This window comes from Gracilinanus agilis, chromosome 4 (genome assembly GCF_016433145.1).
Source record: "Gracilinanus agilis isolate LMUSP501 chromosome 4, AgileGrace, whole genome shotgun sequence".
Classification (NCBI taxonomy): Eukaryota; Metazoa; Chordata; class Mammalia; order Didelphimorphia; family Didelphidae; genus Gracilinanus; species Gracilinanus agilis.
The window spans coordinates 123,707,294-123,728,383 of record NC_058133.1 but is presented as its reverse complement, the minus strand read 5'-3'; the positions used below and the strand labels follow the sequence as shown (position 1 = coordinate 123,728,383).

General features: G+C 34.6%; 1 protein-coding gene across 7 annotated transcripts in view; it reads left to right on the top strand.

Annotated features, from left to right (window-relative positions):
* ESRRG (estrogen related receptor gamma) overlaps positions 1 to 21,090 on the top strand; it is a 584,537-nt gene that overhangs the window by 549,224 nt on the left and 14,223 nt on the right. For all 7 annotated transcript variants that reach the window (XM_044674415.1, XM_044674416.1, XM_044674412.1 and 4 more), the window contains one exon: positions 20,881 to 21,090. This exon is cut by the window's right edge and continues 60 nt beyond it. In XM_044674415.1, coding sequence (XP_044530350.1) covers positions 20,881 to 21,090 — 210 coding nt within the window. The remainder of the gene's footprint in view (positions 1 to 20,880) is intronic.

The following is a 21,090-nucleotide window of genomic DNA, read 5'->3' as shown; positions in this document are numbered from 1 at the left end:
CTCCTCTCCTCTCCTCTCCTCTCCTCTCCTCTCCTCTCCTCTCCTCTCCTCTCCTCTCCTCTCCTCTCCTCTGCTCCCCCTTTCTTTCCTCTTCTTTTCCTTTACTCCTCTTTTGCTTTCCTCTTCTATTCTTTTCCTTTATTTAACAAGATTTAGTGGATAGAGATAGCCAGCTACCTTTAAAATCAGGAAGACCTGAGTTCAAGTTCGTTCATCTTTGTGATCCCAAAAGAATTACTTATAATTTCTCAACATTCTAATGATCATGAAATTTTCAGAGATGATTCTAAGAGAGCTTCCACATTAGGAAGTTCTCTATATTAATAAGATCACAAGTCCATTCTTTATCTCTTTTTAAAATCATCATATCTTTATTTTCCCACATGCCCTATCACCTCCCTCATTCTGAAGTCAGCTAGTATAACACTTGAAGACTGTATTTACTGGATCATTTAGTCTTATCTTCTCTTAACATAAATATTTGGAGCATAATATTCTGATATAATTGTATTTACAAATAGCAAACCACTATATCTAATTTGAGTTAATTTTTCAGGAATCAATAAGAGAAACCAAGCTATGTCTTACACAAGAGAACAAACAATTCTTTGGCTCATTTAGGTAGAGAGAGACAGAGACAGAGACAGAGACAGAGAGAGACAGAGACAGAGACAAGAGACAGACTGAATAAAGAAGAATTATGAATTGTGAATTTGGAGCTGGAAGGAAGAGTATTTAGAATTCATCTATAACTTTCATTTTTTAGAGAAGGAAATGAATACTCAGAGATTTTAATAGGTCTGAGGTCACACAGCTAGTATTGGACAATTCTGTCTGAAAATCCATCATCTTTTCTACTACTTAAGCTTTTCTCCAAAGGAAAGATTTGCAGAAAAAAGGAAGTAAGGAATTAAAATTAAATTGGAAAAAAGTTCCCTAGAAGTTGATTTCTTTGGGAGGCTTGATTGGCATTTTTTTTTATTGGTCTAGCCCATTACTAAGAGTAGAGAAACAAGAGACACACTGTCTGAGGCATATAAGGAGAGAGTAACTTGAATTAATCATAGTGCCATATTGGAACAGGAAAGAAAATATATTCTTTGGGGTCCAAGGAATAATTTAGCAAAGTAGGAATTAGCCAAATAAAAAAGTTGCGATGTAATAGAATTAAGTAAAACAACTTTTATAATGGCCAAAGGACCATATACTTGAAGTTACTATATATTTATTTGATAGCAAGCTGGACTTTTAAAATCTTTTCTCCCATTTTTGGATAATATTTGTTTTACATGAAGAAATCTGACCATTTGGTACAATACCCCCATACATATACATGCACAAGAATAGAGTGCTGAACATGGAATTACACAGTAGACAATGAGGAAATTTTACAATAATTTCAATACAGTACAGGAATCAAAGGAACAGAACCTCGCATTCCACATGCTAAGATGGTGGTGGGAGGAGGGTATTAGTTGGAAATTAAATCTAAAAATATGTGAGAACTCAGGAGCATTAAAAAAATAAGATCCAAATCCATAAATATTTAGAACTAGATCACTTGCCAACATATTAGTTTTGGCTAGAAAATTTCCTTTGTCCTTCATGCCATTCTTGGCCAAAGCATATGGGGTCACTGATCCCTAATTTGTTCTCCAATATCTAGGAAAGAGCCATATAATCTTCTTTATCCAAATACTTCCCAAACTTATAATTAAGCCAAGGTTCATTATAAACTCAGCAATGTATAACAACATGAAGAGTATGATAGTACCATTGGCTAAAAGATAACATCTTGCTCCCAGTCCTATGATCCTATTGAATTTGCCTGTTAAATTATTGGTGTAATTAAAGCTGATAGGAACAGTCATACATTTTGTTGTAAATTGATAGCATCTTCTCTGTCTGTGATCTGGGGAGATTGCTCTGTAGTTTTTAATTTAGCAGGTTAGGACACACAATTAAAATATCATGAAAAAAGATCATAATCAGAACCCGTTTTGAGTTGTCTCTACCATGTTGATAAAGGAACTGGCACATTTTATAATTATTTTCAGTCCTGTGCATTTGCTTAATTTCAAAATATTAGCAAATATTTTGTATAATTTAGTGAGGAAACACTTTCCAACTTGGGAGAACACATAAGACATTGAACCATATTTTTCTCATTAGTGTTGTCAACCTCTAAAGAGAGTCCCTTATTTTCATCACATTTGGGAAATTCATCCTCCCAGGACTATAAAAAAGGAACTTGAAAAACTCATTTTTTCTGTAGGAAATTGGGTTGTGAGGGGAGAAAAAGAAACAACATCGATTTAGAAATATTTCAAATAAAGAGTGCATAATCCATTGTAAGTTATAGAATGGGTTTTTAATGGTTCTAGGATTTTATATGTGGATACATTTTACAATATGAAAATCTTGGATTATGCTATATATCCACTCCATCTTGTCCTGTATTTTGGGATATTGTTTCTCCAGTTTCATGTCCCATTTTTTAAAACAAATTTCCATCACTTAGTTTCTTTCTAGGTACTAGATACTTTAGAAACTGGTAATATTTATTTGGCTGATGCTTTATTGCATATATGTCTTCCAGTATTAATTAGTATGATTGCCAAATTCCAACATGAATACTTTTACTTTGCTGATTAGTTGATCACATGGAAAATGAGTTTTAACAGTGAGATGTTGAAAAACTGCCATGATTTCAAGCATATGCTATGACTCCATCAAGATAAATTTACCTTCAAATGTTCTTGCAAGTTTTACCAAAGTTCACTTTCAGCCTTTACACACTAAAATATAAAAATTTTTGTCATCTCCTTAGAAACATATTTGTTCTCATCATAAAATTAAGATTAAAAGTAAATAATGAAATACATTTACACAATTTTTTAATATGACATCTATAGGGTTCTTCCATTTCATTTGAATTATTCCAGTTACCATTTTGAACTATTAAATTAAAAATTGAGATAAAAAACGTAGACTACATAGTAAAGTATTAGTGCTGTAGAAAAGTCTTTCTTTAAAAAAATACACATCTGGGCAGCTATGTGGTCTGTGGATTGAGTGCCAGGCTTAAGAGATAGGAAGTCTTAGGTTCAAATTTCACCTTAGACACTTCCTAGCTCTGTGACCCTAGGCACGAAATTTAACCCTCATTTCTTAGCCCTTACCACTCTTCTGCCTTGGAACCAATGCACAATATTGATTTTAAGATAGAAGGTAAGGGTTTAAGAAATTTATAGGAAGAAGCCCAGAAATAGTATCATTAATCTTATCTAAAATTTAAAATTCAGATTTTCTATGTGAATGTAAATAAATTCAACAAGAAAGTTTAACAAAGCTTCTTAAATAACAAGAGCTCTGCCAGGTGCTAGGGATACAAAGACAGAAGTGCAAATCTTCCCCTGTTCAGTTTATATTCTTTTGGAAGGAGATTCAAAAATTTCCCAAATAAAGACACTATGAATCAAGGTAAGACTTAGATAGCTTGATGAAAATAGCATTGGAAAATGAATATAATCCATCATGTTGTTGTACTTCAGTCGTTTTCCAGTCATACCTGACACTTGGTGATTCCATTTGGGGTTTTCTTGGCAGAGCTATTGGAGTAGTTTGCCATTTTCTTCTCCATCATTTTATAGATGTAGAATCCAAGGCAAATAATGTTAAGAGACTTTCTAGGGTCAGAGGACAGATTTGAACTCAGGGTTTCCAGACTCTAAGCCCAGAACTCTATCCCCTTAAACCAGTGATGGGCAAACTTTTCAAAGAGGGGGCCAAAGGAAAGGAAATGCTCATATGTCAGTCTGTTTCTAAGGCAACTCTTTTGAAGTTTTATTATATTGTATCCTACTCATTGTGTTTGTCAGATTAATAATGTTGCATCTGGAGAGAATATTTCAGAGGGCTGCATCTGGCCCGAGGGCTGCAGTTTGCCCATCACTGCCTTAAACTATTTTTTGCTGCCCCTTAATTCATCATACCAACATTCAATAAAGCATATTAGCAATATAATCTCTTTGAAAAAGACCATCTTTTTTGGCTATCCTTCACTTACTCCCTGGTCACTAAATTACCATACAGCTTAATATCATACCAGTAACCAGTCCTTGGAAAACTTAGCCCTTTCACCTCCAGAATTCTGACCATGATGCTCCATTGTCCTGGGTGGTTCTTGCTTTACCTGGTCCCCATTAAATATATATAAAGGCTTGTGTATTACAGGACAGCCCAACACTATTTCATTTAGCCCCTTGGTCAGTTCTGTCCATCTTGCAGAGTAAGCTCTGACCACAGCCCCATCCTTGCCTCTTCTTCTCAGTTAAGGAACCACAATTATATCAATGGTGTCATTGCTACTAAAAAGAACGTCAATTTACCATATGATAGTTAAATCCACTATCTTGTCAACTTCCCGGGTTCAAATACTCCTTCCTGTCTTTTACTTTCCTATCTTGTGCTTTCTCATATTGTTAAAATGAAAGTTCTTTGCAGTCACGAACTGCCTTTGCTTTTTTATTTATTTCCCCTGTATTTAGTACAGTTCTTGGCACATAAATAGTACTTAATTTTTTTTATCCATCCATTTATATATCAGGTTTTCCTAACATTCAATGGGTATGTAATAATTAAACGTTTTACTCATTATCTTCCAAATGTCATTGCCCCTCTCTATCTTCCTGATTCAAGTAACTTTTATTTGTCTGGGCCTGAGTTCCTCCTATAAAATACAGGGCAATTAGATGATCTCTAGTATCTTTTCACTCTATTTAAATCTATTATGTTAAGATCTTCATGCAAATCAAAGATCCACAAAATACAAAATCTTGATTTTTTTTTTAACTTTTATTTTGGTTAAAAATAATGACAACATTTGATAGTTAATTCTTTGTTTCTATTATATTTTTTAAATGGGAATATAGGCCAAATGCTATCATAAGAACTCCCATATAGAACTACCACCACAACTTGCATTTAAATAGCTCTTAAAGCATTATAAAGTACTTAATGCATTATCTAATTTGATAAAATGAAGGAATTAATGTCCTAGGTACTAGAAAAGTTATTTGAAATTTTTTTCTAAGTATAAAATGCAATATATCAGAAGAATTTGCCATTTGCAGTGACTTGATTGTAACTACTACATCTTATTCTTCAAAGTTACTCAGGCAGAATCCCATTGTTTAAACATTTTTTAAGATATCTTGAGAATTGTACCTGAGGACATGGGAAATCTAAAATCTGAATGTACTCCACATATCAAGTTGAACATCTAAACAAACAAGAAACTTCTCAAATTTCCATGTAAGCCTATTCGAAAACTTTTAGTGATGAGGAAGTCACTACTAAATGGAGTAGATCATTCCAGTTGTGGACAGCTCTTATTGGCACCTCAACATCTTTATATTTCACTAAAGTTCTTCACAATCAGCTTATGCTATCTAGATCTAAATAATGAAGACCTAATCTTCTTTCTTTTCTTAAAATTCAATTTGATTTTATTTTTCATTCTGAATTTTCTTCTACCTCCTCCCCTTCACAGATCAAAAAGGCAGGCAAAGCAAGGTCTTTTACAAAAGTGTATGGTCTTGCAAATGCCCCCCCCCCCAAAAAAAAAAAAAAGGAAGAGAAGAAAAGACAGTATGCTTCAAATTGCATTAGAATATTATCAGCTTGAAATCCGGAGGTAGATACCAAAATTATGAAGGTAATCAACTTTGAAATACTTATTAATGCTAATTTTTCTTTCAAATGATAACCCTTCAAATAGTGAAAGACAGCTACCATCTTGCACCCCTGCCCAAGTCATTTTTAAAACATGTTTAACATTTCCTTTTGCTTCAACAGAACCTTTTATGGCATGTATTTAAGTCTCCTCACTATCTTGGTCATCACACTCTAAACATGTTCTAGCTTGTTAATATCCTTCTTATCATTTGGTATGAATTCAGTTAAATTCAACAGCCATTTATTTACTGTTCACTTCATACAACAGCTCCATGCCAGATGCTACAGATACAATGTAAAAAATGAAAAATCTCTTGCCCTTAAGCAACATATATTCTGTTGGGAGAGCATCATACAGATTTTTCTCTATCCAAGGTGGCTGCATTGAAATTGTAATGACTAATGATGCCATTAGCCTTTTTGGTTGACATGTCACCATGCTAATTTACATTAAACTGGGAAGTCTCTAACTTTCTGGTCTTTTTCACTGAATTGTTTGTGGACCATTTTTTACTTGTGTGGTAGTTATATTTTTTGAATCCATGTGCAAATCGAAATATTTATCACTATTAAATGTCATCACTGGAGAATCAGTTTATTTTGCTAATTGGCCAGAAATATTTTTAGATTCTGAGTCCAACATGTATTAGCCATCCCTCTTATCTTCATATCGTATTCAGATCTGATAATCATACTTTTTTAATTGTGAGCAGAAGGAGGACCAAGGATAGTTCTAAGGGTACACCACCACAGAGTTTTCCCTAGGGTAGCATTGATCCATTAATCAACACTCTTTTGCTGCCTCTTCTTAATTAGATTCTTAAGCCTCCTAACTTTTGTAAGAATAACACAACAACATTAATAGCTACCATTTACATAGCACTCACTATGTGTGTCAGTCAGTGCTAACAAATAGTATCTCATTAGAGCATTAACATGTAGGTACTATTATTATGTCCATTTGTCAGAAGCTAGACTTGAACTCTTGCAATCTTCTTTCTAAGTCCCAAAATATATCCTCAGAGTCAAAAAATAAGATGTATTAAACTCTGTTCCTTTTTTGAGTATCTCTAACTAGTGGTTCAGAAAAAATGCTATAGATTGGGTCACATAACAAGAAAATTTTAAGTATTTGAAAAAGTTTCTTAATGAGATATCTGGGGGACAAGATATAGGACAGATGAGGACTAAATGACTACCAGATGACTCAGTGAATAGATTGTTGGCCTTGGAATCAAGTGGCCATGAGTTCAAATGTGTCTCAGTAATAAGCAATACATTCCAGAATTGTTTTAAGGAAAAATTGTGAATTTTCTTTTTTTATTCATGCTGTTCTTTCTACCTTTTCTGAGTTAGTGGATATGATTCCCATGTTTCATTGACTGAGATAGCTAGATAGAATTGTAGATTAATAGAAGGCTGAACCCGGAGACAGGAAGACCTGAATTCAAAATCAGCTTCAAACCCTTATAAGCCATCCATTCTGTTTCCAGTTTTTTTGCTATCAACAAAATATCTTCACATTCACTTCAAGACTGAGCTCATTCTTGGATCATTTGCCATTATACTAAGCATACTATAACACTTTTTAATTGTTAATCATCCTTAATTACATAATCATGAACCATGAATATTGTTTGGTTATTGGTTTCCATATTGTTTTATTTTGGCATCTCCACCCCATTTTCTTGCTCTTTAGAAACAATGGATTTGGGGTGCATATTTACTTTTCATTCTTGAGACCCTCCCTGCCCTGCCCTGGGCCAGTTGTAATCCTTTTAAGGGAGGTAGAAATGTATTTAATTAGAGGATCTACATTCAAACCTGTAAAGTAAATTGATATAATCATAGATTTTCACATTTTACAAATAGTTGTGCTCAGGAGCACTCTAGCAGAATTGTTTCTGCTCTCATCTCCTTGCTTTGCCCTTATCCATTCCTGACCCCTACCTCTTTTTCATGTTTCTTTACCTAGAAAGAGTATCATGCTGAATAGTGTCCTATGCTGTATGTAAAGGAATTTTTCCTGGACATAAAAGCATATTTATAGAATTTTAGATTCAGAAGTCCATTCTTCTGATTTCCAATTCAGTTATTGTTACTATTTTTCCATTGCATTATGCAAAAGGGTAACTTAGACATCGTGGATAGAGAGCTAGCCTCAGAGTCTTGTGTGCAAGTCTTGCCATTGACACACTGGCTGATTGAACCTGGGCGAGTCATAGCCTTTCAGTGTCTTAGGTAGTGTACTAAATCTAAGTTGTAGACAGATGCCATTCTATATTTGTAAAGGGAATTTTTTTATCAAGCTTTCTAGATTCTAATGAAATTATAGGTCCATTCAAAAAGAAAACTACTGCCCCTAGACTCCCAATGATATTTTAAAACATTTAATTTACTCTCCCTAATCTAATTCTGAATTCTCTGGCTTATATCAATGAGATCACAAGTCTAGTCCCTATCACTAATTCCCTCAATTTAAGAGCTACTGTTTTCCTCAGTCTTTCTGAAGTCTGCACTCTCAATTTCCCTCTGTATAGTTGGAAGATACAGCTGAAGGCCAATGAGTTGAATTTCTCCTCCAAAGTAAGCCATGTTACAAACAGGCTAGCTGATATTATTTTTTAATATAGCCGGCATGTGGTTGAAGTCAGCACGAGGACTAAAAGCAGTAGTCTCAGCAAGTTTTTGCTGTATCTGAAAGTGATTCTCTAGCTAAGGAGGATTCTCTAGCTAAGGAATACTACACTTATTCTTTTCAAATGAGCCTTTTGCTGTTCCTTTTAAATTTAACTTTAGATGAAAAAGTACTTTCATAAATCTAAGAGTGAGATGAGTTAGAAATACATTGTACTAATTATAATTTTACCACTTTTAAGAAACCATTATTCTTCTTTGACTTGCAGAGTACAGTTTTAAACCTGAAATCTTAATAGCTTAAAGACTATCCATCTCTGTAGTCAATTATATTTTCCTAGTTTTCTTTTAAATTTTAGAGTCTGTTTTCTTTAATTCTTTAAGGTATGATCAAGAGAAGCCTCTCTTTTATCCTTTGTGATGAACATGCTCCTGAGTTTTATTCTTGCTTCAAAGTTTTTAATTATGGACTCATAAGTGCTTAACTTGTTGACGGGACATCTCCTTCCCCCCACTGCCTCCTGTTTTCATCGATGTTGATGTTAGGCTGGGTGACTAGTTTCTCCCCTTTAAAGAATGCTCTTTTTCCCAATACACAAACATGTACATACACATGTATTTTCATCCTACCTACATTCATTTGATTTTTAGATAGCAGGAAGAAAGGAGACACATTAGAAAGGTTTTTTTTTCACATCCTTTCAGAAATCCAACACATCGTTGCCTTCATGTAAGCAGCTACCTCTCCCAAGTGCCTCATCCTCTCCCCTCTGTCATCCTGAGGCAGTGTGCCTGCATTTGTGTGTAGATTTATAGTTTATCTTTATCTATGGCTTCATCTGTAGGTAGCTATTATAGCCGCCTTGCCTGGATATTGTTTGGGCCTGATAGATCTGTCTGTAGTTCATCAAAGGGGAGCTGAGTGCCTAAAAGCCATTGGGTCCAGCTGAGGATGAAATACGAGCCATCAGCCTTGGTAATGGCTGTAAAATTTCATAATTACACGGCCTTTATTACATTGCATAATGATCCTGAAGCAGTATGGAACAATTAATTAAGATTTTCAACCGTAGCTCTTTCAGAAATTAAAAGGTGCTAGTGGCTGAGAAATGGGGAAATGTCTTGTCCTAAAAGCATTAGGGATGCTTAGGAAGGACTTCCTAGATACTTCTTTTTAAAGAGAAATATATCTACTGGCTAAATAACCAGCACCCTTGTAACATTCCTATATTCTTGAATTTGTTTTAATTCCAAAAATTGAGCCTCTCAGAAACACTCTTTTGCAAAGAAATGGGTAAGTGTCCAGTTGTCAGCCTTCTCCTATCTTCCCCCAACCCTTGGAAAATTCTATTCAGTCTCTTGCTCTGGCCATTTATCATGTTTATGGTTGTTCATCTCTACACATTAAATAAACGCTGGCTATGAGATAGGGGGGTCACTTAACTGCACACTATAGTCTACTGACCAAGAAGTTTCTCTTATGCACTCTCTTATATCTTGGGGCATTAAAATTCTTTCGAGATCTCTACATTTTGGCAGTCATCCCCAAAGGAAGATTTTTACTGTTTTCATTTATTTTCTTTGTGAATGCAGTATGTCAATTCCAATATATGCCTTTTATTTATTTATTTATTTATTTATTTTTTCATGATCTCACACTCAGACCTGATAAAGAGTACTTAAATTTGGTGGGCAAGTGTAGGGGTCAATCAGTATTCTGTTAAGTAGTAATAGAAAAAAGCATAAGAAGTGTATGCATTATGGATCTACCCTATTATGTATATACTAACAAATAGAAATTATGATCAGTTCTTGGCACGGTTTCTCAAATCTAAAATATTTAGATCCAAATGGATTGAGCCAAATGCAAAAAAAAAATGAAATAATGAAAATATAAGGCAAATTAATCCATTTTGTTTGTATTTATTAGTTGCAAATTTCCTTCAGTCCATTTGACAGAATGTATTTCAAGAAATTTCAGTGATACTGTTGATTTAACAACAATAATAATAATATCCTAAACATTTTTATGTGAATATAACTCCTAGGTATCTGGTCATATTAAGCATTATTGTTTTTAAATTGGCAATCATCATATAACATTTTATAAATCTTAATATTTCTTTGGTGTCTGAAACTTCCCCTGGGCATCCCCATTAAACTTTCAGCAGAAAATTTGGAAAGGATTATGTGCTTCAAGGAGGAGCTGCTACTCAGAGTAAATTTTCTTGTTGAAGCATTTATTCCCTTAATAGGAATTTTCTGATCTGCTGTCATTCTTGTTCACACACTGAGTGTCACTGCCTCTAAAACACTTGTCATTCTTTAATGGAAACAAAATAGTCATTGCAGCCAGAGCCGCAATGTCATTGCACTACCCCTTGCTGCGTCGGCAATAGTGAAAATGACAGAGAGGCTCTCAGTAGGGGTAATTAAAATGTAAATATTGATATTTTATTATTTGAAATTACTTTCCAGTGCGGCATTTAATATCTCTCCATCTGTGCGGCTCTGTTTAGCGGTCACTTTAGTGCAGCTCTGGGATGCCAAGCAGCGGCTTGATCCCCGTTATGTCAAAATGCTTGTTGCTGCTTAATTTTGATATCTAATTAAGTGGAAAAGTACAGTCCACACTGTAATCCATGGCATCTTAACCAGCTGCTTGGGTATATTTAGAATTAATCTCCACTATGGAATCATCCTAATGTATGCAATTAAGAGTCTGCCGATGGCTAATTAGGTGTATTAGAATCAGGCAGCTTTTTTTTTTTTTTCCCTTTCCTTTTGGACTGTTGCAGACTTAAAACACTGCCTCCAGAGGTAGTCTTAATGCTACTCAAACTGAGTTAGGAAACAGTGCAACTTCTGAATAAATTCATACACGGGAGATGACAGATGCCTCTTCATTTGCTCATTTCCTTTTCACCAGTGTGTGAGCAGCTCAGTCTTTTGTGATATGTAGATTTATTTGCAGAATCGGAGTATTATGAAAGATGGCGAGACAATAACCAGTGGAGGTGTTTGGGGGCAAATGAATTAAGAAAATCCTTACTCCTTTAGACTTCAAAGCTGGAAAATTAAAGAGGGAGGGAGTTCTTTTGGGCCAACCTTTCCCTTTGGAGAGGAGAGTGAAGGATGGCTCCGAGAGGGTTTTACAAAGCTATCCTACTTGTTCCCTCCTCATACCTTTCAGTGGAGAGCTTTTGAAGTGGATTTTTTTTAGAAGGCACAGCTTGAGATAGACAGATAGATACAGACATGGCTACATAGTTATTTGCATACAGGCTTAGGAAAGCACAGAAGTGTGTACCCAAACATTTTTTGACACTGACTATATTTGTCTATTGGGGGTAATTTTTGAGTTGTTTTTTTTTTGTTTGTTTGTTTCTGTTGATTTTACTTTGACAGATGGAAAGGTCAGTTGGGGGTGGAAGAGAGAGTTGTAGAATGAGAAAGAGAAGAATTAAAAAGTTAGGAATGCCTTTCCTTAGTGAGGAAATGACTGATGCTTCAGAGAAGCCAGTGCCAGAAGGAATGATTTATAGCATCATGTGAGTTAGGGATTGGATATTCCTAAATAACGAGGAGGGGATATTCCAAATTGAAAGTCTAAATAATCTATATGAATTGCATATATTAGGATGATTCCATAGTGGAGATTAATTCTAAATATTCCCAAGGATTTGATATGCAACCTAATATTAGGATTAATAAAATTTAGAGTGAATGGACTAGTTAAAATGTAATCTCAGATATATAATTCATTCCTCCAAATAATTAAGTACATTTATATCTTGTTTTGAGTAAAGTTTTCTTCTCTACATCAGTGAACTGCTGAAGTAGATTTGAAATGATCATTTGGTTTCCAGGCAGTTCATTCTAAACTAATTAATAAATTGCCAGTGGGTCATACTATTCCAATTGGCCCTCCAGACCTTTGATTATTAACCACCTCCAGCACTCCCCTCCTGATCTCCCACAAAACATACAAGAGACATCAAGGAACATTGATAGCTTTCTTCAGATCATTTACACAATATCACATGCTGAGGTATGAGTTCATTGTACCTTATTTTATAAAAAGTAGATTTGTACATAATTTTAAAACCTGTAGCTAAAACATAATTTGATTCAGATTCATTTGATTCAGATTCAACGCTACCTGAGTTACTCTTTCCCTGGCTATTTGTGTGTATATTTCAACCAAGCTGGACATATCGAAATTACCTTTGCCTCTGAATTCCAAAGGGATTTAACTCTTTGAGACAGGGAAGGCAGGGAACTCTGATCTTTCTACTTATAGCCAATTGAGTTGCCTTAGTAGGGAATTTTCTATTCTAGCCATATAAGTGTCATTACTGGATAGGAAGCCCAGCTTTCTGTGAGAAAATATTGGAGTTTGAGTAACATCTTTTTAAAAAAATGTCTAATGTTCTTTTAGCTTCTCATAAAATTAAGATACATGTTTATATACACACTGTGGCTTACTCTAATTTTTCTGATGCCCGAATATTAAAACTTTAAAAAGCTTCTAATACCATACACCAGCTATAAGCTTTTCGGTTATGGGCAATAGGAAAGGAAGCAATTACTCTCTCTCTTTTTTTTTCAATAGCAATTCTTTAATTATAGAGTATTCATAGTAGAAGTGAACAAACTGAAAATAAGTAGAAATTATATCAGCACTGAATAAGGAATAAATAAATCAAAATACATTTTATGATTTTAGATTTACTAATAGGAGCATAAAAATAGTAATGATTTTTTTTAATGTGATCATTTTTTTTCCTTAACAAATTTATCTTTTATCCATGCTGAGACAATATTTAGGTCCTCAATTGAGGTAGTCTTTTGTTGAATCCTCTTTTTTTTCAGCATAGGATCCAATTTCACTAGGTCAGTTAGGTCCAGATCATGGTATCCAGATTATTTGGATCTATTTTGTATAGCTGTGGATAGCCATAGTAGTTCTCTTGCATACTGATTCTAAGAGTCTGCAAAAATCATTTGGTCCTGAAAGGTACAAGCTGTACTTTTCTGAATTGGTACCCATATGCAAATTTAAATGATTTGGGATCTGCAGCAAAAACATTCACTACCTACCTATCTATATATACAAACTTTTATTTTTTTTTTAAGCTAAGTTGAATGGATTCTCTTGGGTTTCATCTTACCATGTTTTACTTGATTTCTTTTAGGATAGAGCATGTTTTGATTTGCCTAGCTGCAATAACGGCACAGAAAGATATCTGCTTTGTAAATACATGACAGGTAGAAATCCTTCCTCTTTAGAATTATTCCATAAAGCTGCATATACAGAAACCAGTTTAAAAACCTCAAACATGTCTAAATGGCATTTAAATTATATTAACACCTTTTTGCACAATTTCAGTTAAAGGTCAAGACAGACAAGCACCATCCTTGCATTTTTGTAAATGTCTCATTTGCTGCTTTAAAATTGCCTGGCACCTTACTTACTTAGTATTGCTAAATGAATCCAGTGCTGCAAATACTTCTGACAAGTAAGTATTTGCTTAGTAAGAATCCACTGTTATTAATGGATTAAGATGGCTATTCAGTGTGAATGCAGTTTTATTGCCATGCTATCTATTTGATATTGGTTCATAGATGAAATAATGATGATAGAGGGGAAGAACCTCATAGTCTGCTTGCATGACTGCTTGCTTATTTGTTTTGGTTTTTGGTGAGATTCTTGTAAAAATACAATGATCAGTAAGTTTATACTTGATATTTTTTAAGACAAAGTTCGCATTTCACAATAACATCTGAACAAAAATATATAGAAATAGAATTGTATATTCTTGTAGTTGGTCGATCATTTGTTCAATATTGTACTGCAATACATGAAATAAATGCCAGCAACATAAAATTCTCTTCTCCCTATGCCCCATTCCTGAAAAATCTTGGTTAGAGAAAATGAAATTATACACTGTCAAAATAGTGTCAAATTGAGAAACAATTGGGAAAAATTAATTACAGATGCTTCTAAATAGTTAAAAAAAACCACCTTGTTCTGACATTACCAAGAATCTTCTGGGAATGTGTATTTGTAAGTCTTAAGAGAAAAGCAACTAGGGAGTATGATTAAACTGTCAACTTTAATTATAAAGGTCAAAGTAGGAATTGGTAGAGGTAGGAGAAAAGCTGTTTGTTGTGCAAACCCCTTGGTATATGTTTTACATATACATATATATGTATATGTAAAACCTATCATTTTTAAAGGAAAATGAGGTCTTTTTCTATCACCTGTGTTCAGAGTTCCTTTATTTTTTGCTCCCATGTGGCTTTTATTTCTATATCTATCTTTGGTATTCCCTTTTTAGTCAATCAGTAAGCAACTGTTCAACTTGGGCTTAATACAAAGGACTATACCAGGAAATGTGAATAGAATTAGCAGACAGGAAAAAAAACCTAAAAGAACAAACCAAATTCTTTGAAAAATGTGTTTGGGTAGAGGGGAGACTGACCACAGTGAACTTATTCTCTAATTCTGCTGGGAAAAAATATACACATATTCACATACTCCCATGCACCTATGCATATATATGTATATAATTTTCACATATATATGTATATATATGCGCACCTTACGTATCTTTAGAGCAATTATACAACTTATTATGAGCATAAAATGGCATCTTTGTAACTGAATTAAGCAGTGTTGAGCAGACATGGTGAAAGTATGAATAGTTTAGATGAAGTTGATTTGTAAAGGTTTTTGTTTTGCTTTGTTGTTTTTTTTTTAATGTTACTAAATAACAGCTGCTCTAGTTCATATCACAGTGGATAATGTTTCTGTGACATTACTTCTAGAAGGAAATTTACTTTTTTTCTCTGATATTTAACTGCTTTATGACATTGGGCAAGTCATTTAACCTCTCTTGTTACTTGAGCAATCCTTAGTGGGAATAACCTACCGAGTCACAGATCGGTTACAGCCTACATTGGGAGAAATGATTTCCTGCATTGCCAGCCCATACTGACTCTATCCATAGATCCATAGATCTTTAGAGTGTTCATGTAATTTTACATGTCTATGTAATTATAAATTGGTATCCAGATTGCCAAAGTTACTCATGGATGTCCATGTTGTACTGCCCTTGAATAACCTAATACAGAACCATGTCTTCTGGCTTCTAGTCCAGCAATCTTTCCATTTTACTACGTTGTCGTCTTGCATTAGTCTTCTTTGTAATAGTGAAACTTGGGTCTAATTGATTTAAGTTTATTTTCTTTTTCAACTCAATGGTGTGACTTTTAAGACCTGTGTTTCTTTACATGTTTAGTATTCGGCTTTTCCTAAAGTGAGTCCTAAAATGCTTTTTACCGGGAAGTTTCCCTTTTGCACCTAGTATAGAATAATGCTATTTTTAAAAAACTATTATCCAATCTTTTTTCAAAGAGCTCTCTAGGCAATGCTTTCTTATTTGATAAATTTATACTAGAAAAAAAACCTCAGATCCTCTAGTCTACCCTCTTTATTTTACTGATGAGGAAGTTCCTAATTTTCAAGCTTTTCAAATTTATATTGACTCAACATCACACACATGGAAACTCTTGTGTTAAACTTAAAAAAAAAAAAAAGACCCTGACTGCCATATGCAGATGAAACCCATTTGGAGAAGCTATTGCTTAAATCAGGAAAAGCAGCAAATTTCTCACAGAATCAACAAATGGCCAATAAGCGGGCCAGATTATCTTGAAAGGTAACACCTTCTCATTTTTCTCAGTTATGCTCACATCTGACACCATCCAATTGTAATTTATAAATGCATAATCAAAATTCATGAAATTTAGATGGCCAGAGTGGGAGAACGAGGATTGAAGGAGTGGCTTGGGTGGCATGTCACAAATGCTCAAGAGCAAAAGTAATATATGTAGGGATAGACATTGACTCTGACTGTTGGGTTTTTAATATAAAATACTTTTTATATCTCTTGTATATTCTTGTAACTCTCATTTTGGCACTTGACCATCTGCAAGCTGCTTAACTGTAGCCCCTAGTGAGTTGGAGTCTATGAAGTCCATCTTAATGAAGGAAAGGGAAAGGAAGAGTCTTTCGGAATATAAGCGTTATCCCCTTCAGAGAACAGTGGTGGTACCGCAGCTGATATTTGCAAAGAGCATTGGGCTCTGAAGGGCAGGGCGAATCTGGAACTGGGCTTTCAAGAACCTTTAACTCCATTCAAATCAGAGCGTGCCACAATGGCTATGGACAGACCTGCAGGGCTATTGGCTTTCTTTTCTTTCTTCCTCCTGTCAACATCAGGTTTATTGGGCCAGGGTTTAAAGAATCAAACTTAATCAGCCCTCTCTCTCAAAGCACTTTGTGAGTGATCTTAGTGAGTCATTACTGCATAATTACAATTCTAGTATGATATGCTATTTGTTGGAAAGTGTCAATTTTTAGTGGAACAGAGAAACTATAGTAAAAAACTGTGAATGAGCAAATCAATGCCATGATTAACTGATATTAGCAGACACCCCGAAGATTTAAAATGCTGGCGCTCTAGTTCAAGAAAGCAGGAGAGAAAAGAATGCCTAGCAGGGGTTAAACTCATATGCCTGCACTGCAGCCTATTTCTGTCAACACTCAGCTCAGGAAATAAACATTTATGCTTTCTGAAATGAAAGTGTATTTTTGAAGACTAGCCGTCAGATATTTTTTGCCCTTCACACTTTCAAATGCTTAGCCTTTTTTGTAAGTTGACTGCAAAGTGCATCAGTTTGCCAGGCTAAAAGAAAATGTACTTGACAAATGCCCATGGCATCACTGTCAAGCTCATGAGCTCCTAGTAGAAGATGGTAGGAGGGTTGGCACAAAACATGCCTCCTTCAAGCCTATTACCTCAGGGGTACCTGACTCTTGAGAAGCTTTTCAATTCCTCCAAATGACGTTATTCTCAACTGTCATCTGGTTTATTTGGAGCACACTGTATTCCAGATAAACATGCTATTTAACTGCAGGTCAAGGTACAGAGTCATTCTGGTAGCAAAATGCCTGAGATACATTAAATAGCACTGACTCCAGGAGGGAGATGAAGAGAGATCAGAGTTGTCACCGATATGCATGGAATGGTCTGTTGCTGGGGAAGCAGAAATGTGCCGCAGTATCAGTGTATTTTAAAATTCTGTAATACAGCTGAACATTTAAAACTATAACCTGTCACAGGCCAAAGATTAAGATATGGTGCGGTGCAAAACCTGAAATTCAACCATTGCCACATGAAAGAAATTGGTTTCTCCATAGAAAGTAAATATTTTAGATGACTGTGTTCTTGAACTTGAAACCCCTGTTACTTCTAACCCACGACTGGATGTTGTGAAGTATGCCACAAGTAATTAACATTGTTGGAAAATTTTATCTTTAGTTAAAATAGTCATGTTTTCTGAGGAATAATAGTAAAAGTGGAATTTACACGACTTAATAAAAAGTACGTTCTTTTTTATGCTTCAGGCTTCTAGCTGCCTACCCAGCCTCATTCACCAAAAAATTATTTAATCTCTGCTTCCTTTTATTTAAAATCAAATCTACCACTCTACCAAAGGATGTAAAAGCAGCACACAAAATTAAAATCAAAGCTCAAATAGATTTTTAAACTCTCTGGTGATGGTGGCCTGTAGCAGTTATTTAAGTGAAAAGTCTCTTGATTGGTTTGAGCTTATTGTGTGTTCCTAAATCATCTTTTGATAGTTAGGAGGGTCTGTCTGCGACATCGTCTTGCTCCCAGAGGAATGACATTTGAAGGGTTAAAAATGGATGCTTTTATTTAGTCTGGCACAGAAATATTTGGTACTATTTCTGGAAAGTTTTCTGTTATTTAAAATAGTTTACAAAAGTTATAATATCTTGAGTCTTGTGAAATTGAATTGAGCACATCATCAGAGCTGTCCTAGCCTTTTGTGCTATACCTAAAAAAGATGATCTTTTCACTTCTGCTGCCCCAACTTCACTTTTAATCTTTTATCCTTTTTTTTTTAAATGTCAGAGAGGAATAGGAGGTGATGAGGGTAGGGCAGCAAAGGGAAAACTTATAAGTTTTCAGAAGGGGAAAAAAATAGCTATTGACACAAGACATTGTAGGTTCACCTTAAAAAAATGAGAACTGATTTTATTGCTTTTTGCTTAATTAAACCCAACAGAAATGTGTGAAACATTGTTATGGCTGAAAAATTGTTAATTTGTAAATCACAGGGACAAAGAGGCTGGAGTGCAACTTTAAAGTTTCCATGCACGTAAATGTCAATAGAGTGCCTTCTCCATCATCAGCACTAAATTCACATTGATGCCTCTTTTCTTCTCTGTATTGATCCTTCCATGAGAACGTAGATTTGTATCTGTTAATTAATGCGTCCTGAAACAGCGTTTGTATTAATCAGGCAGATAAGAAAAATTGGATGCCTGCACCCTCCTGACAACCGTAAAAGTGCTGGCCCTGATAAAATCGTGGATGGACCTCAATAAAAAAGTTCCTCCTTCCACTCAATAAACTAATCATCCTGCTTTTAATTATTCGGCAGAAAGATGTGTGGAGATTGGAGAATGTGTAAATCTATTTACTAACAGCAGTGTCTGGGAGGGAGAATAGGGCTGTCACAAGAAGGTGCTGCAGGCTACATTCTGTCCATCTGCCACTGCAGGAAAACTGGTTCTTGGGAGAATAAAAAGAAACGGAAAAAGGAAGACTTGATGTAAATTTCTGTTTATGTGTATAACCTTGTGGATCATTTATTCTCTCTCCACTTAATCAAAATAATTACTTTTTATTACTTCTTGCCCTTTTCCTAGTCCTCAATTTTGGATGAACATTGAGAATGTTTTTTGGTGGGTGGTATTTAAGAGTGAGTTTACCTTTTACAGATCTGGCAAGTCAGTAGTGAATAATGAAATCAAATGGCATTAGGTCAGTTCCAGGGATAAAAATGCACCTGTGCATTAAATCTCTCCTTAAAATCAGTCTGTTTATGGAAGCTCCTCTTAAAACTAGGCTATACAGGATTAGTAGTGTTGGAATATACTAATTTTTCTGTTTATGGGGCTGAGGATCACTCCAAAATGAAAGAAAAGCAAATTGGACTCAGTCAACCAGTTAAGAAAGTACCTTGTCAAAGCACGTGTAAGCTTCATAAACAACCAAATAAAAGGTCTATACATGCCTTAAGACCTCCCCTTAAGAAAAGCTTGACTAATCCCCTTTGATGATTTTATTAAGTACTTATGGTTAATGGTGCCAATTGGCAAACAGCTAGGCTTTCAGTACAGGCCAAGAAATAATTTATTTTTGCCTATTGTTCTGTGTCTCCAAAGTGTTATTGAGGATGCCACCAATTTTATATAGAAAATCAGCACTGGCAAGAAATATTCACTTGGTGGAAAAGAAAGGGTATACAATTATTTCTTTAATGATTTTGTTGGAAAGTGTCAAGAAAAAGATGTAAATGCATATTCCTTAAGTTATAGTACTCTGGTTTTTTAATAAAAATTCTGTTCAGAAAAAAATGATCACAGAATTCTAGTTCACAGATCTTACTATATAACAGTGCCATTTGCTACCAAATTCCTGAAAATACCATACCTAAAAAGGAGCATGTCTGTGTTTACTAGGATTCTAGCATCTAACTGGTTATTGATCAAGTATCTTCTCTGAAAATCTTTATATATATATTTATTCCTCCTAAAGTATAGTTACTGCCCACTTGAATTAGGCACATTATCTTAATTCTATCATTTTATTTTATCATGATTAAATAAAGCTTTTCTTTGTATATATTCTTATATTATTTGAGATGCAATTAGCTTGTGTCAGCCTGAACAATTTGAAGTAGAGAATTGGGGATGGTCAAATATCTCAATTTACAGAAACTTCTTTAGTATCCTGCATATTTTGAACAGGTTTTTTTTTTTTTTTTTTTGGCCAGAATTTTCAGGATAAATGCCCCTTTATTAGGCCGTGTGATGTTACAATTTAGAAACATAGTATTAATCGTCTCATAGTCATTACCAGTAGGAACAAGATTGCCAAAACAATATGGCTTCTTCTCTCTTATTCCTTTCCCTTCTTTAATACTCCTTGCCTTCAGTAACTATGGAATTAAAAATGTTTCAGAAATGAGGTTTCCAGGAAAACTGTGTCAAATTTCTTAGCCAATAATCAAGTCTCTACATCATATTCTTTTTTTATTTAAAGATATAAGATATAGTCTGCTCAAATCAAAGTATGAAAATAGTTCTTATTTCATTTACATCTTCACCTCTTGCCATGTTTATAAATCCCATGGAAAACACTAGCAAGGTAAAACTGGTTTGTAGTTTTTACTTTGATATTCCAAAAAATAATAAATGTAAAATGTAGGAATTTTTAAAGAACCAGATAATGTACTGAAGCATAATCTATGTACCATATGAAATCAGTATTGTATTACAAAGTTATGGATATATATGAACACGCATAAGTAACATTCTCTTCCTATTTCCTCATTTAGGTTTCTCTACTTTGTCTTTGGCTGATCAGATGAGCCTTCTGCAAAGTGCATGGATGGAGATTTTGATCCTTGGTGTTGTATACCGATCACTTTCTTTTGAGGATGAACTTGTCTATGCAGAAGATTATATTATGGATGAAGATCAGTCCAAATTAGCAGGCCTCCTTGACCTCAACAATGCCATCCTGCAGCTGGTAAAGAAATACAAGA